Here is a 22,523-nt window from a genome sequence, read left to right as displayed (position 1 = left end):
GGGATGAAATGGGATGAGTGGCAGTGGTGGTGGGAGGATGGGATATGTGGTGAGGGTGGGGGTTAATGAGTGGTGGGGAGGGGAATGGTATCAGTGGCAAGGATGGTGGTTGCAGGATGGGATCAGTGGCAGCAGCGGTCATGGTGGGGTGGATCAGTGGCAGTAGTGGTCATTGTGGGGTGGATCAGTGGTTGTGGTGGTGTGGGGGGTATTAGTGGTGGTGGTGTGGGGGGAGGGGGTATCAGTGGCAGTAGTGGTGGTGTGGGGGGTATCAGTGACAGTAGTGGTGGTGTGGGGAGTATCAGTGGCAGTTGTGGTGGTGTGGAGGGTATCAGTGGCAGTAATAGTGGTGTGTGGGGTATCAGTGGCAGACGGCAGTAGTGGTGGTGTGTGAGGGGTATCAGTGGCAGTAGTGGTGGTGTGTGGGGGGTATCAGTGACAGTAGTGGTGGTGTGTGGGGGGGTATCAGTGACAGTAGTGGTGGTGTGTGGGGGGGTATCAGTGGCAGTTGTGGTGGTGTGGGGGGTATCAGTGGCAGTAATGGTGGTGTGTGGGGGGTATCAGTGGCAGTAGCAGTGGTGTGTGGAGGGTATCAGTGGCAGTAGCGGTGGTGTGGGGGGTATCAGTGGCAGTAGTGATGGTGTGTGGGGGGTATCAGTGGCAGTAGTGGTGTGTGTGTGGGGGGTATCAGCAGCAGTTGTGGTGGTGTGGGGGGCATCAGTGGCAGTTGTGGTGGTGTGGGGGTATCAGTGGCAGCAGTGGAGGGGGTATCAGTGGCAGTAGTGGTGTGGAGGGGGTATCAGTGGCAGTGTTGTTATTAAGCGATGGGTGCCACTCACTTGCAGATCACTTCATTCCTCCTCCTTGCTTGGTCTTGTTTGGGCGAGCAGAGAGGCTGGGCAGAGCCTGTGAGTGAAGGTGCGGCTGGAGAAGATGGGCGGAGCGGGCAGGGACAGAGAAGATGGGCGGAGACTGTGCGGGCAGAGAGGATGGGCGAAGCAGGCGGGGACTGTCCCCGTGAGTGTGGGAGCAGAGGATAGGCGGGGAGGATGGGCGGAGCAGCCGGAAAGGATGGGCGGAGCTTTCCGGGACTCTCCGTGTAAATGACTATTTCCCGGGCGGTGGCGGGCCCCCCTATAGTGGCGGAACTCAAGGGCCCAGTCGCAAATGCGACTGGTGCGACCCTGATAATTCCTCCACTGCATATACATATACATATACACACACATATCTCATTTAAGTAAACTTTTTTCCTCATTAATGTACACCCAGCACCCTTATTGACAGAAAAACACAGAATTTTTGACATTTTTGCAGATTTATTAAAATGAAAAAATGAAATATCGCATGGTCCTAAGTATTCAGACCCTTTGCTCAGTATTTAGTAGAAGCATCCTTTTGATCTAATACAGCCATGAGTCTTTTTGGGAAAGATGCAACAAGTTTTTCACACCAGGATTTGCGGCTCCTCTGCCATTGCTCCTTGCAGATCCTCTCCAGTTCTGTCAGGTTGGATGGTAAACGTTGGTGGACGGCCATTTTTAGGTCTCTCCAGAGATGCTCAATTGGGTTTAAGTCAGGGCTCTGGTTGGGCCATTCAAGAACTGTCACAGAGTTATCTTTCCCTCGATTGCAACCAGTCGTCCTGTCCCTGCAGCTGAAAAACACCCCCACAGCATGATGCTGCCACCACCATGCTTCACTGTTGGGACTGTATTGGACAGGTGATGAGCAGTGCCTGGTTTTCACCACACATACCGATTAGAATTAAGGCCAAAAAGTTCTATCTTGGTCTATCTTGGTTTCATCAGACCAGAGAATCTTATTTTTCACCATCTTGGAGTTCTTCAGGTGTTTTTTAGCAACCGCCATGCGGGCTTTCATGTATCTTGCACTGAGGAGAAGCTTCCGTCTGGCCACTCTGCCATAAAGCTCCGACTGGTGGAGGGCTGCAGTGATAGTTGACTTTCTACAACTTTCTCCCATCTCGCCACTGCACCTCTGGAGCTCAGCCACAGTGATCTTTGCGTTTTTCTTTACCTCTCTCACCAAGGCTCTTCTCCCCCAGATAGCTCAGTTTGGCCAGACGGCCAGCTCTAGGAAGGGTTCTGGTCGTCCCAAATGTCTTCCAATTAAGCATTATGGAGGTCACTGTGCTCTTAGGAACCTTAAGGGCAGCAGAATTTTTTTGTAACCTTGGCCAGATCCGTGCCTTGCCACAATTCTGTCTCTGAGCTCTTCAGGCAGTTCCTTTGACCTCATGATTCTCATTTGCTCTGACATGCACTGTGAGCTGTAAGGTCTTATATAGACGGGTGTGTGGCTTTCCTAATCAAGTCCAATCAGTATGATCAAACACAGCTGGACTCAAATGAAGGTGTAGAACCATCTCAAGGATGATCAGAAGAAATGGACAGCACCTGAGTTAAATATATGAGTGTCACAGCAAAGGGTCTGAATACTTAGGACCGTGTGATATTTCAGTTTTTCTTTTTTAATAAATCTGCAAAAATGTCAACAATTCAGTTTTTTTCTCTGTCAATATGGGGTGCTGTGTGTACATTAATAAGGAAAAAAATAAATTTAAATGATTATAGCAATATAACAAAGAGTGAAACATTTCAGGGGGTCTGAATACTTTCCGTCCCCACTGTATATATATTTAGTGGAATCTCGGATTGCGAGTAACACGGTTAACGAATTACAATACGCAATACAAGCACTGTATTTTTAAAAATCGTAACTTGGTTTGCGAGTGTTGTCTCACAAAACGAGCATGATTCAGGCCAAAGCGGTGTGCAATACTGAGTTTGGCCTGAGGTTGGGGGCATCGGAGCCGAACATTGCTGATCAGCTCTGTTCTGAAATGCACGAAAAGGCCCAAGGACAGCTCTGACCTCAGCAAATTTTGGGAACAAAGTCTCTCCAAGGTTTGCCTAGGTCAGCCGAGGTGTCCTCGGGCCTTTTCGGCCAGTTCCGAGGCTCTCCGGCTCTGACCGCATGCAGTATAACATGCCATTGAAGTCAATGCGGAGCTAATTATTTTCGTTTCCGTTGACTTCAATGGGGAAACTGGCTTTGATATGCGAGTACTTTGGATTATGAACATTCTCCTGGAACAGATTATGCTTGTAATCCGAGGATCCACTGTATACACAAAAATATCAAATAGTTACAACCCCTCCTTCAATTAGTAACACATTCAATTGAACACATGGATAATTGATCACAACGTGTCAGCAGGTGTAATGATGACAGAAGGAGGAAATAGTACCTTTGCACAGCACCTATTAGAGAAACAACAATCCTGATTCTAATATGTAATAGAAAAAAGATATATCCAGATGTACAAAAGGATGTTCTAAAAATGCATTTATAATATACAAAAATAAAGATCAGGTTTATAAGGATTATTTAAGAAATACATCAACATCATAGCGGTGATTCATTCCCAAAGTTACCCTCGTTTGGAGATTAAATATCCACCAGACCTCACGTAAAAGAAGTCTATGGTGGATATCCATATATACGCGTCTGCCACTGTTTTTGTACTCACTGGTATGGCAAAATAAGAATATCTGAGGTTTATGGAGTTGCCAGCTGTTTTTTTTCTGTTGACTATATCATTGTGTACACTCAGGCTTTGGGGATGTTGGAGAGTTCTGTTAAAGGATCTGTATCAAATGCTGCAAAAGAAAAAACATAAAGTGAACTACTTGGTCTGCAAGAAGATAGTCATGTACTTTGTTTTCAATTTTTGCACTCATAGTTGAACTGCTAATAGCAAGCTAATTTTTATATATCATTGGTGAACACATAAAACATGTTTATCTTTAGACCTTGTGAAAAATTGAAAAAAAACTCTGCGCCAAAAAATAAAATCTATAGACCTAAAAATTATTATTCTAATGCTGCTCACCTGAAAAAGAGAATGATACGCTAACATATAGGTGGCGCTAGTTGACAAAAAATGATCATCAACGTGAATAATTTCCCTCTAATTAACAATAAATACTCTTCAACAAATGTCATATGTGCAACTACTCATAGTAAATTCACCATATATATGTAAAAAAATTAATTATACAACAAATCACACATTCTGCTGTCACTGGGGTGTTATCACATGAATGTGTTATGTTATCTATATCTTTAGACCTTAGCTCACCCCTAATGCATCTTCAGACCCCCAGATCAGTCCCAACACATGCACCTTCAGACCTAAGATCAGCCCCAATTCCTGCACTTTCAGATGTCAGATTAACACACATTCCTGTACCTTCAGACCTCAGATCAGCCCTAATTCAAGTATCCCTAGATCTCGGATCAGCCCCAATTCTTGCACCCTCAGATCCAAGATCATCCCTAATTCCCACAATTTCAGATGTCAGAAATGTTTGCTCATTTAGACCAAAGATTAGCTTTATTTCCTGCACCTTCAGACCTAAGATAAGCCTCAGTTCATGCACTTTCAGACTTCAGATCAATCCCAAACCCTGTACCTATTATTCTAGCTCAGGCTGGATAAAGCTGCCTATCTCCCCTGAATCATCACTGAGCTTCCCCTGCATCAAAAATACTTCTCGCATGCCCATTTTGTGGCTCCCACACTTCCACAGCCATCCATCCACTTTCTTTTCCCATATTGATGTCAATAGGCAATCTTTAGGAGGCCTAGCAGTTAGCCAGAGCCACCACTAAAGGGTGTTTCTTTGCACCAGAAGAGGGGGAAGTGTATTAAATGCAGGATGGGACAGCCAATAGCAGAATGCTACTCAAAAGGGCATTGTGTGCTGGCCTTAGCAAATGTGTGGAGCAGTTTTTTCACATATATCATACACTATGCTTTTTTCTATATGGCCTAAAGTTTGTCGACACCTGATCACACATATATGAGCTTGTTGGACATCTTATTTCAACATCATGGGCATAAATATGGAGCTGTCACCTGGTTGTGGCCATGACAAGCTCCACTCTTCCAGAAAGGCTTTCCACAAGATTCTGAAGTGTCTCTGTGGGAATCTGTACCCATTCAGCCAAAAACTTTCAAAGCGATGTTCAATAAAAGCCAAAAGAACGTCTAGTTCTTCAGGAATATAATAACTGTAATTGGTGAGTTTTATCATGTAAGTGACTTCAGTCACCTACAGGATAAGACTCAGCTTTTACAGTTATTGTATTCCTAAAGTGTTGGACAATATTTTGACTTTTATTGAACTGTAAAAGGCCAGGGGGATGTTGGTGGTCTGTTCGCTTGCTGCAAGGTGTTGCGGGAAGCACTTGTGTGCTGGTAGACTTTTAGAACAGGTATTGATGTTGGAAGGGAAGACGTGGATCCCAGTTGGCATTCCAATTCATCCCAAAGGTGTTCAGTAGGGTTGAAATCAGGGCTTTGTGAAGGCTACTCTAGTGTCTCCACACCAAACTCATCAAACCATGTCTTTATGGAGCCGGTTTTGTACACAAGAGCACAACTAAAAAAGGCATTTGCAAAACATTACAGGTGGTGTGAACATGCACAACATAGGGTGCTGGTCTAGACATTCTTCCAATAATCCAGTGACTCCTCCTATGTGGGTGCAGGCAGAAGAGAGAGACTATACTGGCTCTATACAACTCTGACTGAAAAACATCTGACAGCAACACACCAACCCAGCTTGTATCTGCAGTAGTGAAACAGCTTCAGCCCGACCCCTCCAGGCCAGCCCATGCCCTTGACACATTTCGCCCTACCCACAGGCCTTAGTCTTAAGCCTTGCTTAAATTTTCATATTATTGTTGGTACTAATATGTATGATACAATTATGTAGTCCTTATTTTCAACACCTGTGTCTGTAACGAAATTCATATGGAAATACCATATCAGGGATAAGGAAAGTGGCCGTAAAAAGAACTTGTTGGAGTAAATTGTGTCAAGCATATAGGTACGGTAGTGTGTTGCAGACAAAATTCTGTCTGAAACAAAATTATTTTACAATTCTGTGACAAATTCCCATGCACATGTACATGAATCGATCACAACGTGTGCCATTTGTCACAGTACCATAATACAAAATTCTAAAAAGTGTCTACTATGCTTTTTATGAATTTTACAGACTGTTGCCTAATAAAAAAAAAATAAGCAAAGACTGCTTTGTCAAATTTTCTATACACTTACATTTTCAAAGGATGCGGTACTGAATACCATATGTCCAATAATTAGAAGGTCTCCTGTTAGATTCCTTCTTTCCAATAGCTTATTTATGCATTGTAAAATACATGTATAATACTTACCTTTGGCAACTCCATTGCAGCCAACTGTTACTCTCTTGAAGAGTTACCACTTATGCCTTGGACACATGGTCGGAAATTCGGACTAAAAAAGTCCGATGGGATTATGTTGTCAGAAAATCCGATCGTGTGTGGGCGGACTTTTTGCGTCGGAATTTCCGATGGAAAAAGTTTGAGAGCTGGATCTAAAATTTTCCGACAACAAAATCAAATCGGACTTTTTTCGACCGTGTCGAGAATTCCGACGCACAAAATGCCACGTATGCTCAGAAAAAATTTGGCGACGAAGGCTATTGGCTACTAGCCTCTACGTAGTCCCATCATACGTTTTATATGTCACCTCATTCTGAACGATCACATTTTCCGACAACTTTGTGTGACCGTGTGTATGCAAGACAAGTTTTGGCCAAAATCTGTCGGAAAAAATCCGACAGATTTTGTGATCGAAAAATATCTGACCGTGTGTACAGGGCATTAGAATTATAAGCATCTGATACTTCCAGGTGTGTACTAGGGTGCTTGTATCTCCCCAGCTTGTGTCGTCGCTCTGCCTGAACATCAAACTTGTAATTTGTCCCTTCAGAATTGCACTGACGTGCTTGTGATACCCTTATACCTGCCCTCACACGCCATATAGTATAATTATACATAGGAACAGGGCATGATGAATACTTACTATTGGTCCTTCTGCAGCTATATTTCTTTTCTGACATAAATAAAGAGATGGAATTAGAATAAGAGCACAATGAAAACAATAATACAATACAGACACCATTTTAATTTTTTTTTAAGATTAACCACCTCAATACAGTGCAGTTACACCCCCTTCCTGACTAGACCAATTTTCAGCTTTCAGCGCTCTCACAGTTTGAATGACAATTACTCAGTCATCCAACACTGTATCCATATGAAACTTGCGTCCTTTTTTCCACACAAACAGAGCTTTCTTTTAGTGGTATTTAATCACTAGTGGGTTTTTTATTTTTTGTGCTATAAATAAAATAAAACGTAAATTTTGTGAAAAAAATTCCTTTTTCTTGGTTTTTGTCATAAATTTTTGCTAATTAGTAATTTTTCTTCATAAATTTTGGCTAAAATTTATACTGCTACATATCTTTGGTAAAAATAACCCACATTAGTATATATTATTTGGTCTTTGTGAAAGTTATAGAGTCTACAAACTATGGTGCCAATCACTGAAAATTGATCACTTCTGATGAGGCCTTCAGTACATCAGGTGTACCTCATTTCTTGAGACACTAACAAGTCAGGAAAGTACAAATACCCCCCAAATGACCCCTTTTTACAAAGTAGACATTCCAAGGTATTAAGTAAGTAGCATGGTGAGTTTTTTTAAGTTGTCATTTTTTCCCACAATTCTTTGCAAAATGAAGATTTTTTATTTTTTTTTATTTTTTTTTACTAAATTGTCATATTATCAGGTTATTTCTCACACACAGCATATGCATACAACAAATTACACCCCAAAATACATTCTGCTACTTATCCCGAGTACGGCGATACCACATGTGTGAGACTTTTACACAGCCTGGCCACATACAGAGCACCAACATTGATGTAGTACCTTCAGACGTTCTACGAGCAAAAATGACGCATCTCATTTCTCAACCACCTATTACATTTTTGAAGTCCCTGGAGTACCAGGAAAATGGAATTTCCCATAAAATGACCCCATTTTGGAAAGCAGACACCCCACCGCATAATCTGTGAGGCATAATGAGTCTTTTGAATGGTTAATTTTTTTCCAGAAGTTTTTGGAATATGTGGAAAAAAATTAAAACACATTTTTTTTTACACAAAATTGTCAATTTATAAGATATTTCTAACACATAGCATGTATATAGCAAAAATTACACCCCAAAATACATTCTGCAACTCTTCCCGAGTACGGTGATACCACGTGTGAGACTTTTACACAGCCTGGCCACATACAGAGCACTAACATTGATGTAGTACCTTCAGACGTTCTACGAGCAAAAATTACGCATCTCGTTTCTCAACCACCTATTACACTTTTGAAGGCCCTGGAGTACCAGGACAATAGAATTTCCCATAAAATGACCCCATTTTGGAAAGCAAACACCCCAACGTATAATCTGTGAGGCATAATGAGTCTTTTGAACGGTTCATTTTTTTCCAGAAGTTTTTGGAATATGTGGAAAAAAATTAAAACGCATTTTTTTTACACAAAATTGTCAATTTATAAGATATTTCTAACACATAGCATGTATTTAGCAAAAATTACACCCCAAAATACATTCTGCTACTCCTCTCGAGTATGGCGATACCACATGTGTAGGACTTTTACACAGCCTGGCCACATAGAGAGGCCGAACATTGAAGTAGTACGTTCAGGCATTCTAGGAGCATAAATGACACATCTCATTTCATTCCTACCCATCACACTTTTGAAGGTCCTGGAGCACCAGGACAGTGAAATTACCCACAAAACGACCCCATTTTGGAAAGCAAACACCCCAACGTATATTCTATGAGACATGGGCTGCAAATAGGTACTCTGGTACTCTGATGGGCTGGAGATAGGTACTCAGGTACTCTGATGGCCTGGTGACAGGTACTCGGGTACTCTGATGGCCTGGTGACAGGTACTCGGGTACTCTGATGGCCTGGTGACAGGTACTCGGGTACTCTGATGGCCTGGTGACAGGTACTCGGGTACTCTTATGGCCTGGTGACAGGTACTCGGGTACTCTTATGGCCTGGTGACAGGTACTCGGATACTCTGATGGCCTGGTGACAGGTACTCGGGTACTCTGATGGCCTGGTGACAGGTACTCGGGTACTCTGATGGCCTGGTGACAGGCACTCGGGTACTCTGATGGCCTGGTGACAGGTACTCGGGTACTCTGATGGCCTGGTGACAGGTACTCGGGTACCCTGATGGACTGTGACAGGTACTCGGTACTCTAATGGACGGTGACAGGTACTCGGGTACTCTGATGGCCTGGTGACAGGTACTCATATGAACTGTGACAGGTACTCGGGTACTCAGATGAACTGTGACAGGTACTCGGGTACTCAGATGAACTGTGACAGGTACTCGGGTACTCAGATGGACTGGAACAGTTACTCGGGTACTCAGATGGGCTGTGACAGGTACCCGGGTACCCTGATGGACTGTGACAGGTACTCGGTACTCTAATGGACTGTGACAGGTACTCGGTACTCTAATGGACTGTGACAGGTACTCGGGTACCCTGATGGACTGTGACAGGTACTCGGTACTCTAATGGACTGTGACAGGTACTCGGGTACCCTGATGGACTGTGACAGGTACTCGGTACTCTAATGGACAGTGACAGGTACTCGGGTACTCTGATGGACTGTGACAGGTACTCGGGTACTCTGATGGACTGTGACAGGTACTCGGGTACTCAGATGGACTGTGACAGGTACCCGGGTACCCCGATGTGCCGTGACAGGTACTCGGGTACCCTGATGTGCCGTGACAGGTACTCGGGTACCCTGATGTGCCGTGACAGGTACTCGGGTACCCTGATGTGCCGTGACAGGTACTCGGGTACCCTGATGTGCCGTGACAGGTACTCGGGTACCCTGATGTGCCGGGACAGGTACTCGGGTACTCAGATGGGCCGGGACAGGTACTCGGGTACTCAGATGGGCCGGGACAGGTACTCGGGTACTCAGATGGGCTGGGACAGGTACTCGGGTACTCAGATGGGCCGGGACAGGTACTCGGGTACTCAGATGGGCCGGGACAGGTACTCGGGTACTCTGATGGGCCGGGACAGGTACTCAAATACTCTGATAGACTGTGACAGGTACTCTGATGGACTGTCATTGACAGGTACTATGAGGGGTGGTGACAGGTCCTCTTTATTGGGGGGGCAATCAGTGTGATTGGTGTACACTGTATGCGGTAACGAGATGTTACCGCAATCTCCTCCTCACACACGATCGGTGTGTGAGGAGGAGAACCCGGTAACATCCCGTTACCGTGGTTTGTTTACATTTTAGTGATCGGCTGTGAAAGGATCACAGCCGATCACGTGGGTAAACAGCCGGCCAATGGCTGTTTACCAGCATCGGTGACGAGCAGTGTTCCCGCGATTGCGCGCATCGCGCGCATGCGCAGTGCACGTTCGGGGTGTGACCATCTGTGATCGGCCGTGACTTCATCACGGCCGATCACGTGGTAAACAGCCATAACGAATGGCTGTTCACCCCCTTCGGTGGCGAGCGGTGTCTCCGTGACACGCCGCCACCGAAGAAACAGGGATGCGCGCGCACGATCGCGCGCATTCCCTGTTTAAACGGGAGGACGTCATATGACGTCCTCCCGCCACAATAGGTGCACCGCCTGGCCGTCATTTGACGGCCGGCGGTCAGCATCCAGTTAAACAAATTTCCAATTTCAGGGAACCCCTGCTAATGATAACTTTATTTATAGCTCATGCTACATTAGTGCAATGGTCACTGGGAAAGATGTTCCTTGCATTTGTGGCCATTGGGAAGAATCCCCCTTGCGCGTTGTAGATATAGCTAAAAAGATCAATAGTGTTAGCTACATTTCTAAGAGGCAGATATTTATCACTGCTCAAGGAACCCGCTGCCCACCTCTGAAAGAACCCTGGTTGAGGAAAGGTGCATTACAGCACAGCGGCTAAGTGGTCAACTCATCCGTCTGGCAGCCCTAGGGTAATCAATTTTAATCTCAACCATAGCAATACATGCCTGAAGTTTGCATGTTCTCCCTGTGCCTGTGTGGGTTTCCTCCCATACTCCAAAGATATGCTGGTAGGTTAAAGCGGGAGTAAACCCGGTCTATGCCGAGGGAGCTGACATGTTCCCTTGGAGTGTCTTCGGAGTATTGCGGCTCCGGCGCTGTGAGTGGCAAGAGGCGCAAAGTCGTCACTCCCGTGCATGCACGCGGGAGTTTTCTTCCCAGCAGGGTCTGGCGTCTGTCGGACTTTCAGCTGAGAATCTCCGGAGCGCATGCGCCGCTGCAGTCAGCGGCTCATTGCCAGGGGAATATCTCCTAAACCTGTATGGTTTAGGAGAATTTAGGAGAGTTTATTTTACCTACAGGTAAGCCTAATTATAGGCTTACTTGTAGGTAAAAGTAAAAACTTTGACTATACTACCACTTTAATTAACTCCTGTCTAAATTGGCCACCAATAGGGTAGTACCACCATGCCTCCTGTAGGGGGCCCAGGCACACAGGAGGGCCCAGACAGCAGGGAGATCAGTGCGGTGGACATGGGAGGAAAACTACAGAACGATGTATCTGTCTCTCTCTCCAGCAGCTGAAAGCCAGTTTCTCCCCCTCTACCTCCTGCTGGCTTTCAGCTGCAGGAGGGAAAGACACACACAGTGCATTGTTCTATAATTGTCCTCCCATCCCACCACACCAATTACCCTCCCTGTGCTGCCCACATCTGACTCCCTCTGTGTGCCCGAGCCCCTCCTTGTCCCCCCTGCAGCGCCGCTGGCTTCCCTCTCCCTAGAGAGTAGGGGGATGGGCCAGAAAATATGTAATTTACCAACCTCTTCTTTTTTTATTGAATACAGTGAGTGATCGTTATATGTGTCCATTCATAACTGAGCATAGTGAACTGCCACTGTCTCCTGTTCATTCATCTGCAGTGCAACTGAGGCTACAGAGAAAGGAATTGAAGAATCTGTGTCCTCAATTCCCTCCTTTGTCTCAAATGTGAGATGTCAGGGGGTCTGTTCAGACCCTTGATATTTTATCCAAACACCCAACAGCGTTGTGGGAAAAAAAAAAAAAAAAAAAAAAAAAAATTTAGAATTGTAAAAATAAAATAAAAAAATTGTAAAAATTTTATATGTTTTTAATTTTGTAAAGGGGGGGGCAGTCAGGTAGGCTGTGTGTGTGTCTGTGTACATATGTGTTTGTGTACATGTGTGTGTGTATGTGTCTGTGTACATGTCTCTGTTTATGTGTCTGTGTACATGTGTCTGTGTATGTGTGTGTACATGTCTGTCTGTGTGTCATACATACACATGTGAGGGGGGCTGAGAGCATCCAGCTGCTGGATCTGGATGTCTCTTTTTGGCAGATATCATTTCCTACTGTTAAACCTTGAAAGCACTAATGACTTATAATACATTGTGCATTTTCATATATGACATTGTATAAGTGTTAAAATAAAAGTGTGTGCACTGAAGAACTTGGTGGGATGGTTAGTGGGTGGATTCAGTGGGATGACCAGTGGGTGGGCCCTGGGAAATGTTGGTGGTCAGGCCTGGGGGGAACACCCATGCAATCTGATTCCAGTGTGGACCAAAAAAAAGGGTCTTGCACAATTTTGGTGAATTTGCATCGCATAGACATGGCACGTGATCTGCACAACAGTCACATCGCACAAGTGTGAACTGGCCCTAAGAGTGTTTTAGCTGTAAAAGTTTAGAAAGGCTATGGACATTTGACATATATAGATATAGAGTGTGTATATTATATATATATTTCTTGATCATACATCACGGGACACAGGAGCTTCATTACATAGTGGGTTATATAGGCACCTCTGGTGATTGGACACTGGTTGACCCAATTAAAGAGAATTCCTCCCCTATATAACCCCTCCCATTAGGGAGGCACCTCAGTTTTTTCGCCAGTGTCTGGTGGACGGTCACGTAAAACTTAGCTCTATGCGGGTCCCAGCGAGGGCCGAAGGGCTACATCAAACCGGATCCATACCTCGGGCCGATATTTGACTCCCAAGATGGTATGGTACCCGGGCCTCGTCTGCCGAAGAAACGAGGTTCTGCCTGTAAGTCCTCTCCATTGGAAGACTGGGCTCTGGGACAACCAGACTTGGGGTACTGTTGACTCAGGGCGCCCGAAAGTTTCTGGCAGAGCTTTTTACATGGCCCAGGTAGGAGGATCTTTTCGTAAGAACCCCAGATACGCCTGAAGGTTGGCTAACAATACCCGCCGTGATGGGTGAAGGCTGGAATTGGTCTGAGATCAGCAATTCCTGCGGCGGGGACAGGTAAGGGAAGTCATCCTATATATTTTAATATATGAATGGATTTCTTCATTGTGAGTAGTTGTATGTCTTACCTGGTTTCCACCACTAGATGGAGTAAGAGCAGCCTGATGCACACTTACATGCCTTTCAAACAAACACGCTCAGTGAATGCCTGGTTCTCCAGCTACTCACGTCTCCCTTACAGTTCCTGCCACAAGTTAAGGTAAAAAAGGGGTCCCATGCAGGTCCAGGGGTTCCACGTTGCTCCCTTTGGGTTCTCCTCCCCCCCCCCGGATCCCGCAGTCCTCGTGCGCGCTCCCGGCTTAATGGAGGAGGGGGGGTGTGGTTGCCAGCTGTGCACGTTTAGTGTGCTCAATGCTATGGTGCAGGCGCCAAACGGCCGTTTTAAAAAGCCCAGAGCGTCAGGGGACTGTAACGTGAAACACAGGAGCTGTGGGCTGTAAGCTTCCGTGGGAATTGGATCCAGGCAAAACCTTAAGACACCTACTCGGCATCAGGTTGTGCAGTTAAGCATATATTGATTTATTGTGAGACTTTAAGCACAAACAAACTGATTGCATTTGTACTAGTACCTCTGCTTTGTAGCTTAGGACTATGTCTCCTCGTAAGACGGTTTCAGGGGCAGGTAATAAAAGCAATTACCATCCCCCTCTGCAAAAGTGGAGCCTGCATCTCAAGACGAGTCAGTGCCCCTTTCAGGCTTTGCAGCCTCTCCTAATGTCGCAGCCCCGGTATATGTCACTGAGGACTCCCTTAGGGCTACATTGGAGAGTTTTGAAGGGAGGATAATGAATTTTATTTCTGCCTCCCTAAAAGATAGCAAGAAAAGGGGTAGAGCCCCTCCCTCTGCTGAAATCCCTCTCTCGGACAGTTGTTCTGAAAATGAGGAGGGATCCCTATCTTTGGATAGGGATCATGAGCAGTCGGATGAGTCAGAGGAAGAGGAGTCAGTCCCCTCCTCCCAGGCACTCAGAAAGCAGGTGCAGTATTATACTGAGTTGGTGCGTACCACATTCAGAATGCCGGCTGCTGAAGTCGCTACATCCTCTGTCTCTTCCCTAGGAGTCAGGAAAGCCCCACAGACTGCTTGTTCCTTCCCAATTCATCCTTTAATGGGTGACTTGATGTATGAGGACTGGGGACATCCCGATAAACTGTTTACTCCTCCCAAGAGGTTTTCCATGTATTATCCCGTGGAGGAAAGTTTCACCAAGAAATGGGGGGCCCCATCTGTCGATGCGGCTATCTCTTGTGTGAATAAGAACCTAACTTGTCCTTGGACAATGCGCAGGTATTTAAGGATCCAGCTGACAAAGGGCTGGAAACCTTGTTAAAAGCCCCTTTTCCATGGCCGGCGCTGTGGTGCAACCTACAGTCGCAGCCGTGGGGTTGTGTCAGTTCCTTAAGGAACAGGTTAAACAGATGTTTGAACTCCTTCCCAGTGAGGAAGTAGAGAAATATGCAGAGATGCCTCACATCTTATGTTTCATAATTGATGCGATTTTGGATTCTGTCCAACAAGCATCACGTTTATCCCTCATGTTGGTACACATGCGTAGGGCTCTATGGCTAAAAAATTGGGCTGCTGAAATGTCATGCAAGAAGAGTAAACGTCCTTCATTCAGGCGTACTCTTTCTCCCGAAGCATCAAGCTCTAAACAGTGGCGACGGCCTTCCCAGCCCTCCTCGGCTAGAAAGCCTCAGGGCCGAGCCCAGGGACAGAGAAAGACTTGGGGGCGGAAGCCTGCCAAGCAGACCTCCAAGACCTCCTTGTGAAGGGGCGCCCCCGCTCGGCCGAGTGGGGGGAAGGCTCCTGCAGTTTGCAGGCGCCTGGCGGGAGGCGATTCAGGACAAATGGGTGATCTCTTCAGTGTCTCTGGGCTACAGGCTAGAGTTTCAGGAGATTCCACCTTCTCGTTTTCTAAGGTCAAGGATCCCCAGGGATCCGATAAAGCAGAAATCGCTATTTCTGGCCTTAGATCAATTACTATCCCAGGGTGTGATAGTAGAAGTGAGCCCGAAAGATCAGGGTTCAGGTTTTTATTCGAATCTCTTCACCATTCCAAAACCGAAGCGGAAGTGTCAGACCTATCTTGGATCTGAGAGACTTAAACCGGTTTCTACACATCCAGACCTTCTGGATGCAGTCAATACGCACTGTGGTCTCCTCCCTGCAAGGAGGAGAATTCATGGCATCAATAGATATCAAAGATGCATATCTCCATGTGCCAATATTTCCCGCACACCAGAGGTTTCTGAGGTTCGCGGTAGAGCAGCGCCATTTTCAATTTGTGGCCCTGCCGTTCGGCCTAGCCACGGCCCCCCGAGTCTTCACGAAGATTCTAGACCCTCTCTTAGCAATCTTAAGGGTTCAGGGCATAGCCGTCATGGCTTACCTAGACGACTTGCTTCTCGTAGAGAGAACTGCAACGTGCCTAAGTCGCAGCGTCACCAAAACGCTAGAACATCTGGGCCGCCTAGGTTGGATTATAAACCTAGAGAAGTCGTCTTTACAACCGACCACCAGGTTGGATTACCTGGGTCTGATTATCGACACCGCTCATGGCAGGGTGTTCCTTCCAAGGCCAAAGGCCTTGGCCATTGGAGATCTGGTGCGCCTGATTCTGGGCAGAAGATCTTCCTCCATTCGGTTGTGCATGAGACTGTTGGGAAAGATGGTCGCCTCATTCGAGGCCGTCCCATTCGCCCAGTTCCACTCAAGGCCCCTGCAAAGATGCATCCTTGCGATTTGGAACAGAAAGCCCCAATCCCTGGATCTTCCTATGCGTTTATCCCCTCGGGCACGCAAAAGTCTTGTCTGGTGGTTACAGACCAAAAATTTGCTGAAAGGCAAAACTTTTCTTCCCCTCTCATGGAAGATTGTCACTACGGATGCCAGCCTGACAGGCTGGGGAGCCGTGTTGCAGGGAACATGTTCGCAGGGAAAATGGTCTGCGACCGAAAGTCTGCTGCCCATAAATATCTTGGAGATTCGGGCAGTTTACATGGCACTCAGAGAGTGGTCTCACAGACTGCGAGGTTTCCCAGTTCAGATTCAGTCCCACAATGCCACAGCGGTGGCTTACATCAATCACCAGGGCGGTACCAGAAGTCTGGTGGCCCAAAAGGAGGTGAATCGCATACTTGTCCGTGCAGAAGAGCATGTTCCGTGCCTCTCTGCAGTCTTCATCCCAGGAGTGGAGAATTGGCAGGCGGATTATCTCAGCCACCAGCAGTTGTGCCCAGGAGAATGGGCTCTGCACCCCGATGTGTTTCGAGACATATGTTACAAGTGGGGCACTCCAGACGTGGATCTGTTTGCGTCCAGATTCAACAGGAAACTGGACAACTTTGTGTCAAGGACAAGAGATGCGCTTGCTCAGGGGTCAGATGCTCTGACGGTTCCCTGGGATCAGTACAATCTGATCTATGCCTTCCCCCCGAACCCGCTGCTATCGTGGTTCCTGGGAAGGGTCAAGAGGGAGACGAAGTCGGTCCTTCTAGTGGCCTCGGCTTGGCCCAGGCGACCATGGTTCATAGAAATCATGAAGTTGGTAGTGGGCAGGCCATGGACCCTCCCTCTCCGGCCAGATCTGCTCTCACAGGGTCCAATTTACCATCCTGCTTTACGCAGTCTGAATTTGACGGTCTGGCTGCTGAGACCCACATTTTGAGAGTCCGTGGTCTTTCGGGGCCAGTCCTTTCCACTCTGGTCAATGCCAGAAAGCCGGCCTCCAGGCGTATCTATTACAAGATCTGGAGGACATATGTTTCCTGGTGTGAACCCAGGAGATGGCATCCTAGAAGGTATGTCATTAGCAGAATCTTGGCCTTTCTCCAGTCAGGCCTTGAAATGAATTTGGCCATAAGCACCATCAAGGTGCAGATTTCGGCCCTATCGGTCTTTTTTCAAAGACCGCTTGCATCACATTCCCTAGTATGGGCTTTTATCCAGGGGGCTATGCGGCTAAAACCGCCAGTCAAACCTCCGGTATGCCCTTGGGATCTGAATTTGGTTCTCTCGGCCTTAGAAGCCCATCCATTTGAACCTCTGCATCTGGCTTCTTTAGCTCTCTTGACAAAGAAGCTGGTTTTCCTAGTAGCCATATCCACGGCTAGAAGGGTATCGGAATTGGCAGCTCTTTCCTGTAAAGAGCCCTATTTAATTATCCATAAGGACCGAGTGGTTATGCGTCCCAACAGGTCCTTTCTACCTAAGGTAGTTTCAGGTTTCCACCTGAATCAGGATGTAATCCTACCATCCTTTTTTCCGAATCCTCAGTCCACAGAGGAAGAATCCTTACACACTTTAGATGTGGTTAGAGCAATCAGTCTTTATCTTCAAGCAACTGCTCAGATAAGGAAAACTGACTGTTTATTTATTTCTGCCAGAAGGCCCTAGAAGGGGTCAGGCAGCGTCAAGGTCCACTCTCTCAAGGTGGATCAGACAGGTTATTTCTCAGGCCTATGACTTAAAGGGGAAGATTCCTCCTTTCAGGTGAAAGCGCACTCTACTAGGGCTGTAAGTGCTTCTTGGGCAGTGCATCACCAGGCCTCCCTGGCTCAGATCTGTAAGGCTGCGACTTGGTCATCAGTCCACACATTCACCAGATTCCATCAGGTGGATGTCAGAGGGCAAGAGGATATCGCCTTCGGGCGCAGTGTACTGCAGGCTGCAGTTTAGGTCCTCAGGTCCCTGGCGGTCTATAATTATGATCTGTGTCTCCCTCCCCTCAACCTGAGCATTGCTATGGGACATCCCACTATGTAATGAAGCTCCTGTGTCCCGTGATGTATGATCAAGAAAATAGGATTTTTATATACAGCTTACCTGTAAAATCCCTTTCTTGAGAGTACATCACGGGACACAGGGCTCCCGCCCCTCTTGGGTTTTACGTGGTTGCTTATTGCTTTGCTACAAAACTGAGGTGCCTCCCTAATGGGAGGGGTTATATAGGGGAGGAATTCTCTTTAATTGGGTCAACCAGTGTCCAATCACCAGAGGTGCCTATATAACCCACTATGTAATGAAGCTCCTGTGTCCCGTGATGTACTCTCAAGAAAAGGATTTTACAGGTAAGCTGTATATAAAAATCCTATTATATATACCCTGTTTCCCCTAAAATAAGACCTAGTGTGATTGTCGGTGATAGCTGCAATAAAAGCCCTACCCCCCAAATAAGCCCTAGTTAAAGTCCTTGTAGGTCTTCTTTTCAGGGTAGGGCTTATTTTTGAGGAAACAGAGTAGGGCTTATTTGGGTGGTAGGGCTTATATTGCAGCCAACACCGACAATCACGCTAGGTCTTATTTTCACATATATACAAAAAAAATTCTATCTGCAGCACTATAAATTAATATAAAATGATTATAAGCATGGATATTTGCTTGTGCAATTTTATTTATATTTCACGTATTTTTTAAGCTAAGTAGTCTTTGTAAAGGTCATTTATTTATAATGTGAAAAAAAGTAATAAGCAGCTCTGAGGATATAAAATTCTTCAATACTGACACTTACTCTTATAAAGATAAAAACCACCAACAGCAACAGCAGCAACGGCGATAAGACAGCCAAATATAGCACCAACAGTTACACCAAGTGGAAGGTCACTGTTTGGTTCTAAAAGAAAGAAATACAGAAAAAATTATAAAATGGAGATGATGCTTAAAGAGCAACTGAAGTCCACTCACATAATTTGTAATAAAACATCTTTGCCATTCTGAAGCTTCCTTCCAACCACTTTGCATATTATTTGATATATACTGTTATTCTGTACTTGCCAAATATGCTGCAGAAATCTCCCTCCACTAAGTTTGGCTGCATCCACCTTAACTGTGGGCAGCTGATGCCGCTGGCTAGATTTACACAGACACACACTCTCACAAAAGTGTGAGAGAGACATATGTATGATGTCATAAGCCTAGGTGAATGACCAGACAAGAAACAGAAAGTAGGCTGAATAAGTTATTTACTGGCAGAATTTTTTTAAGGATTTAATAGAGGGAAAGTTAAAAAATGACTGAAGGTCCGCTTTAACAACTCCATTTAAAATTTAATTTTTCACATAAGATTTTCAAATCTTTTCACACAATTACACAATTTTACCAGTTAAATCCAATTAGAAAAACATGTAAATCTTGGGTGAAAGATGTGTGAAGCTTTGGTGAAAACATTTATAAATAGACACCCTAAATACAAAGTCACAGAAAAGAGCAGAGGCTGCTCACAGGTGTTCTGAGTAGAAATAAACATGGAAAGGACAGACTTTCCCCCATTTCACAGATTATGTGACTGCTGTTTTGGAGCAGTATTCCATTTGAGTAGAAACTGTACCTGGTTTATTATTTTTTTTTAAAACAAACTTTATTAGATTTTACATCCAGTATACAGAGGTAGACACAAAATAAAGCCTCATACAGCCCATCATACATAACATCACTATAGAAAAGACTGAGGCTCCCTAGGGCCCAAGTAGATATACAGTAGCCCCACCATGTCAAAGCACAATAATAATTGATTGAAGTTAGTTTATCTTCGGGGCAAAACTGTACTAGCAAATTATATAAAGTTGCGCTAAGATTACATGAAGGAAATAAAAAGTCCAATACAAATAATTAAAAATAAAAAATAAAAAATAATTGAAAGTCCAAAAAATGTGATTTAAACCTTCATTACATAAAATTCAAATAAAGTTCAAATAAAGAAAAAAGGCAATCTCTTTATGAAGATGATGGACTCTTCGTTTTCCTAAAGGGCCAGAAAATGGAGAGACTAATCCTTCTCATGGATTCACTGAATTCTTCTCACACTTCCAATATTTAAAAAAGTTTGACCCTTACCACAATGGGTGGACTCCCCGTCAATGGAGTCGTTAATGCGAGCAGACAGCCCTCTGCGGGGTTCTTTAGTATGCGATCCGTCCTGTTGCGATGTCAGGCGTATGGATAAATGTAGATCTTATGGGGGTGATCAATGTGGATTATAACCAATGCGTGCGTTTTCCTCTCACGAATATCACAGGTACTGGCAATCCGATCACCCTATACGTCTGGAGTTTGTTTGTAGCTCCCTGGTAGGTTTTCCAATATCAGGGTTTTATAACGAGCAAAACCTATGGAAAAACAGAAAAAACTACTCGGGCCTCACGGCCACGAGCAGGGGGGGGGAAAGACGAGGGACTCCAATCGTGAAAGTACCGTTTGGCAAATGACCATTTATTAAAAAGTTTGTTTAAACATACAGCAGACCAGTGACCGAACGGGTCCAATATTAATAAAAAATAGGTAGTATACAATAGACCGTAAGGCTCGATCAAGTCGGTCTAACTAAACTACATGAAAAAATACATATGTAAAAAACCGGTTAGAAAAATAAAAAACAAATATACACCCGTGCTAGGGAATATTCAAAGCGTGGTGGTATCAGCACAAACAGCCCGACATGTTTCGTAAAAACTTACATCCTCCTGGGGCACAGGTGATATGCTGATCCATCACATCTAAATAGCATTACAATTAAACCAAGCCTCCATTTCGTTCGAAGGGAGGAGGGTCAGCCTTCCGGTCGGACCAAGCCTCACTTTCGGACGGTAACCATTTTCTGAGAGACCATACAGAACTTAACACTTTATTAATCCTGCTCGGGTCGCCATTTTCCTGGAGACCACAACTACAATCTAAGTCGTGAGCCAAGTGTTAAAACTAAACTAGCAATGAAAATAAAAAATAAAGAATTGAACCTTAATCTTATTCGGGGGAGATGGAGGCTAGCATTCCGGCTAAGCCAGCAGCACCCCCAAACGACCGATTGTTCCTCAAAGAAAAATATATAGATATGAATATGTACCGTATGTTTCATTGGTCGAATCGTTGGTCCCGCCCGGTCCTCATTCTCGTGAAGACCGAATGCGATCCAGATTTCAAACAATGAATATCCATCCCACCTTCTTATAATGGAATTTGTACATAGTCTGCACATCCCCAATTGCAGAGTTCGTATGTAAAGAATATATGACTATTTCTGCTAGATATCACACAATGTACAGTTCATACATATAAAATTGTTTAAATAAAAATAAAAAAAAATAAAAAATAAAATTGCATGATAAAGAGAGAGGAAAGAGGATGTACTATAATTCATCCTCCTAAAAACATAAAGAAGACCCAAAAAATACATAAGTAAGTAATAAAGCAAAATAAAATATAAGATGAACGGACGTGCCTATAGGGTATAGCCTATATATCTGTTGTAGTGCGTATCCCTCATGCGTTATCTATAAAGGCATTAATTTCTATGTCTGCATTTAACCCAAAGGGTCTAAGGCTCTTAATTTTGTAAATCCAGCTCATTTCGAGCTTTGAGATTGCCCGCTTTTTAGGGCCCCCTCTCCAAGGTAGCTGTAATTTATCGATCCCCAAGAGGGATGTCCCTCTAGGGTCACGATCATGTATCTCCAAATAGTGTTTAGAGACCGAGTGTCCTTTAAAACCCCTTCGAATGTTACCCAAATGCTACCCCAATCTCACATGGAGGGGGCGTAGTGTGCGACCCACATAGTGAAGTCCACAGGGACAAGTCAAAAGGTATACCACACCCTCTGTGGAGCAAGTTATAAATGTTTTAATAGGGAAGATTTGTTTATTATTTTCTGAACAGAACTCTGTTGTTTTTTTTACTTTTATCTTATTAATAGAGCACGCACAGCATTTGTTGCATTTGAAAAATCCTGTCAGGTTCTGAAAGAACATGGGCTTGATTGTCGGGGGGTCGCATACATTGGGTGCGATTCTATGTCTAATTGATGGCACACCTTTAAAGACCACCTGTGGTCTGTCCGGGAGTGATGGACCCAAAATTTGGTCGTTTTTGACTATGTGCCAGTGCTTACGTATAATCTTCTTAACTGAGAAATGCTGCTGAGAGAATCCAGTGACAAATGGGCACTGGAAATTACCGTTAGTATTAATCCCCTCCGTCTCCGTTCTTTCCCTAAGCAGAAGGCTACGGTCCATCTCCCGTACCTCCCTCAGTTTCTCTTTTAGAGCCTGTTCCTCATACCCTTTGGCCAATAGTCTCTCCATAAGAACTCCAGCCTGCATATCAAAATCTTCCTCTCGAGAGCAATTACGCCTCATTCTAATGAATTGACTTTTCGGAACCGACTGTAGCCACGCTTTATGGTGGCAACTGTCATGTGGAATGAATGCGTTACGGTCGGTGTCCTTAAAGAAC

The 22,523-nt window shown here is 44.9% G+C and overlaps 2 protein-coding genes across 7 annotated transcripts in view; both read right to left on the bottom strand.

The window, feature by feature from the left end:
- The window catches only part of LOC143984050 (class I histocompatibility antigen, F10 alpha chain-like), a 692,198-nt gene that overhangs the window by 404,121 nt on the left and 265,554 nt on the right, over positions 1–22,523 (bottom strand). The window lies entirely within an intron of this gene.
- The window catches only part of LOC143984059 (class I histocompatibility antigen, F10 alpha chain-like), a 682,453-nt gene that overhangs the window by 407,673 nt on the left and 252,257 nt on the right, over positions 1–22,523 (bottom strand). For 2 of the 6 annotated variants that reach the window (XM_077484359.1, XM_077484395.1), the window contains 3 exons: positions 18,810–18,911; positions 6,947–6,976; positions 3,595–3,686 (listed from right to left, as the gene is read on the bottom strand). The exons of the other annotated variants lie outside the window; for them this stretch is intronic. In XM_077484359.1, coding sequence (XP_077340485.1) covers positions 3,637–3,686; positions 6,947–6,976; positions 18,810–18,911 — 182 coding nt within the window. In that variant the 3' untranslated portion in view covers positions 3,595–3,636. Of the gene's footprint in view, positions 1–3,594; positions 3,687–6,946; positions 6,977–18,809; positions 18,912–22,523 lie in introns of those variants that run through there. 6 annotated transcript variants of the gene reach the window in all.

The sequence above is a fragment of the Lithobates pipiens genome, unplaced genomic scaffold, assembly GCF_037356315.1.
Source record: "Lithobates pipiens isolate NorthernLeopardFrog02 unplaced genomic scaffold, aLitPip1_a1.2 Scaffold_1, whole genome shotgun sequence".
NCBI lineage: Eukaryota > Metazoa > Chordata > Amphibia > Anura > Ranidae > Lithobates > Lithobates pipiens.
This window is presented reverse-complemented; position numbering and strand designations above follow the sequence as displayed.